The sequence below is a fragment of the Erigeron canadensis genome, chromosome 8, assembly GCF_010389155.1.
Source record: "Erigeron canadensis isolate Cc75 chromosome 8, C_canadensis_v1, whole genome shotgun sequence".
Lineage (NCBI taxonomy): Eukaryota > Viridiplantae > Streptophyta > Magnoliopsida > Asterales > Asteraceae > Erigeron > Erigeron canadensis.
The window spans coordinates 40,163,141-40,166,062 of NC_057768.1; the positions used below are offsets into that span (position 1 = coordinate 40,163,141).

A 2,922-nucleotide genomic window follows, 5' to 3' on the forward strand; every position below is an offset into this window, starting at 1 on the left:
AATTATAATATGTTGGTTTAATAGCTTCACTTCGTCTAAATTGGTGTGTTTAAACTTTAAAATCAAATTTCATCAAATTTGCCAATTTGACTTAGGTATGTGCAAGGTCAAAACCCGCCCGATAAGACCAAAACCCAAAAGCAATGAGAAATGGAACCCGAAAGCAATGAGACCCAGACTAGTGAGCTTACTGGTGAAGAATACTTGCTAGTATCAAAACCCCAAAAAAGCTTAAATTAATTTCGGGTTTTACAGGTCAAACCGTTTTTTTTCCGGGTTTTGGCCCGACCCGGACAGAACCCGAAAAATCAATGATTTCCTGAATCCTGAACAGTTTGGTGTTTGATCGGCCCGGGTCGGGTCAAGTTCAGGTTTTCGGGTTTTAGGCTTAAAGCTTATGGCTAATTTGGTTCATCACTGTTGGATTGGACGAGTTTATGACAATACAGTGTAAATAATACAGTATGTAGGATGCAATTCATACACCACGTAATTTACTTCATCCACAATATTTATGGATTTAAAGGTTGTATGTTATGATGCATAAATTAATTAACCTTTTGTGATATATATATATGAAATCATCTTCTATAACCTTCAAGATCAATCCAAAGATGTACCAATATTTTATGTTAAAAGTGTAAAAATATATAAATCGTGTCGTCCGGGTGACAGATATATTATATAACTTTAAGCCCATTTTGCCATGAGAGACATCCCACCGGCGCCAAGCAAGACAGCGGCATAAGATTTGATCTGGAGCTTAATGCTTCCTTGAAGCTTTGGGCCCATGAAATCAGCAGCAAGAAGATCAACCAATGCCATATAGATAAGTAGCCCGGCTGATGAAGCGTTGAGTAGTCCTACGGTGATTAAGGCACTCGGGCTGTTCTCTTTGTATGTCTTTGACAAGCCGATTCCAAGAGCTATCCCAAATGGAGTAGTTATGGAGAAGAAGAACACCATCACTGCTTTCTTCATGGTTTTGTACTCTGCCTGCACGCAGTTGGCAGTTACCATTTAATTACTTGATTACTTTTTTCTTTTCATGTGATTTTAAAAAAAGAAAGGAAAAAAGTTTGTTATATGTATGTATATACCTGAAGAATGCAGCCACCAAGACCCATGCCTTCAAACATTTGATGGAAACAAAGAGCTGCCACTAATGGCTTGATTGTGCATACGTCATTTGAGGCCCCAACCCCTAGTCCAATCACTACAGAGTGAACCACTATCCCTAGTTCTAGCACCTGAGTGAAAAGATAAAATTGTGTAAGTTGCGCGCTTTACCTATACAATGAACCAAAAGCATAAAAAATTCGTTATTTGATACTAACCATGGCTACAACACGATAACGAAGAAGTTGTTGCCCTATTGCGCCCTTTTGGGGGCTGGGGCCATGATGGTGTCCATGGAAATGCATGCCACCACTACCATTTGCCGCGGCCATCTCTTGGTCTCTGACAACCATGTCACCGTCTTCAGCTGATATCGCATTATTCTTTGAGGTGTACATGCTTGTGGCCATCGAGTCCACAATGAGTGTGAAAATAGCAGATAACATAGCAACGAAGCCCGTAAAGGGAAACTTATGCCACGGGTTATCAGCTAAGCAACTAGACCTCAACATGTCAAAAGAATCGGGCAACACATGCATAAATCCAGTAGCTAAGATGATACCCGAAGCAAAAGCTTTAACGATCACAAAAAGGCTACGGTCTGGGCTAAGGGCAGGGATTGAGCGTGTGATCAAAGGTAGAGATACCCCGATGATACTTGTCACAAGGATCGTGGCGATACCGATGATTTTCAAGTTCATAGCCTTGGATTTGTTATTACAAGGATTGTTGGTGTCATCTTCACATTGTGACAAGGCTTTGGTGGACAAAAATGCCATACAGATAATGAAAACTGAGACCATCTTTGAATTGGAAGCCATGGTTATTTAATAACTGCTGCTTGAAATTAGTTAGTGTATGTTTGAGTGAATTGAAGCTCAGCTATTTATATACGGAGTAGTATATAAGCTTGTGACATCATGTGTATTGTGTAGATTATATTATATGGATATATTGATAAAGTGCTACAACTAAAAAAATTTATGTCCACTTTAGAGTTTCGAATCCATTTTCCATGGCACATTTTGTTACTTTTGTTAGGTTAAATGTTTTTCTTAGTCAAAACTTGTCTGTATAGTAAAGGATTAAGTGACGATGTTGGTGGCAGCGAAACGGTGATGCGATGGTAGCGGCGACTGATGGCGGTGGTGGTGACGACAACAACGGATAACGACGGGTGGTGGTGGCGTGGTAATGAATTTAAATTAAAGGTAATTAATGTAAAAGCGGGTATACGTGTAATTATTTTAAGAGTTAGAGATCTATATTATAACTTAATTTATTAAAATGTACTATAGGTATATTAGTTAAGATATTTAAATTAATGAATAAATGAAAAAACTATTGAGGGTGAGGGGGCTCTCTAGCGCGGATCCGGTTAAGACAATGTAAGCTAGATCTGCTGTTGCGAGCAAATGATCCACATACGTTTAAAAAAAATGAAAAAATTAATTTAATTGGATTGGATGGATTTTTTGAGAATAATTTAAAATAAATTAGTATATTGATATGCAAGATATGAATTTCTAATAATAATAATTATTATTGTGTTGTATGTCCTTACAACATAGCACTGACAATTAATTATGAATTTCCATGTGTTCAAATATGACAGACGTTATAACTTTCAATTCAATATATGTAACGATCGAATTATAAGCATTTGTTTTTTCATACAAATTCAAAGTAAATTAAAAAAGAAAGAAGTCAAAAATGACCTAGGTTGAAAGCATAAACCGATAAAAAGATTGGGATGTATAAAATGAAGTCCAAGTCAAAATGGCAGAAAACTTATTTGGGTAC

At 37.1% G+C, this 2,922-nt stretch overlaps 1 protein-coding gene across 1 annotated transcript; it reads right to left on the minus strand.

Annotated features, from left to right (window-relative positions):
• Window positions 1-663: 663 nt before the first annotated feature.
• Window positions 664-1,960, minus strand: LOC122579891 (probable zinc transporter 10). Its single transcript, XM_043752150.1, has 3 exons — window positions 1,338-1,960; window positions 1,101-1,250; window positions 664-996 (listed from the first exon to the last, which is right to left on the minus strand). The coding sequence occupies exons 1-3, from the start codon at window positions 1,938-1,940 to the stop codon at window positions 691-693; spliced, it is 1,059 nt and encodes a 352-aa protein (XP_043608085.1). The 5' UTR covers window positions 1,941-1,960; the 3' UTR covers window positions 664-690.
• Between the last annotated feature and the right edge of the window lie 962 nt (window positions 1,961-2,922).

What these genes read in the sequence shown, in the direction of transcription:
- LOC122579891 (XM_043752150.1), bottom strand. Translation starts at nt 1,940, where the DNA reads ATGGCTTCCAATTCAAAGATGGTCTCAGTTTTCATTATCTGTATGGCA. An exon ending in GTTATCGTGTTGTAGCCATG is followed by an intron (nt 1,251 to 1,337) that starts GTTAGTATCAAA and finishes CTTTTCACTCAG; the next exon opens with GTGCTAGAACTAGGGATAGT. An exon ending in TTGGTGGCTGCATTCTTCAG is followed by an intron (nt 997 to 1,100) that starts GTATATACATAC and finishes AACTGCGTGCAG; the next exon opens with GCAGAGTACAAAACCATGAA.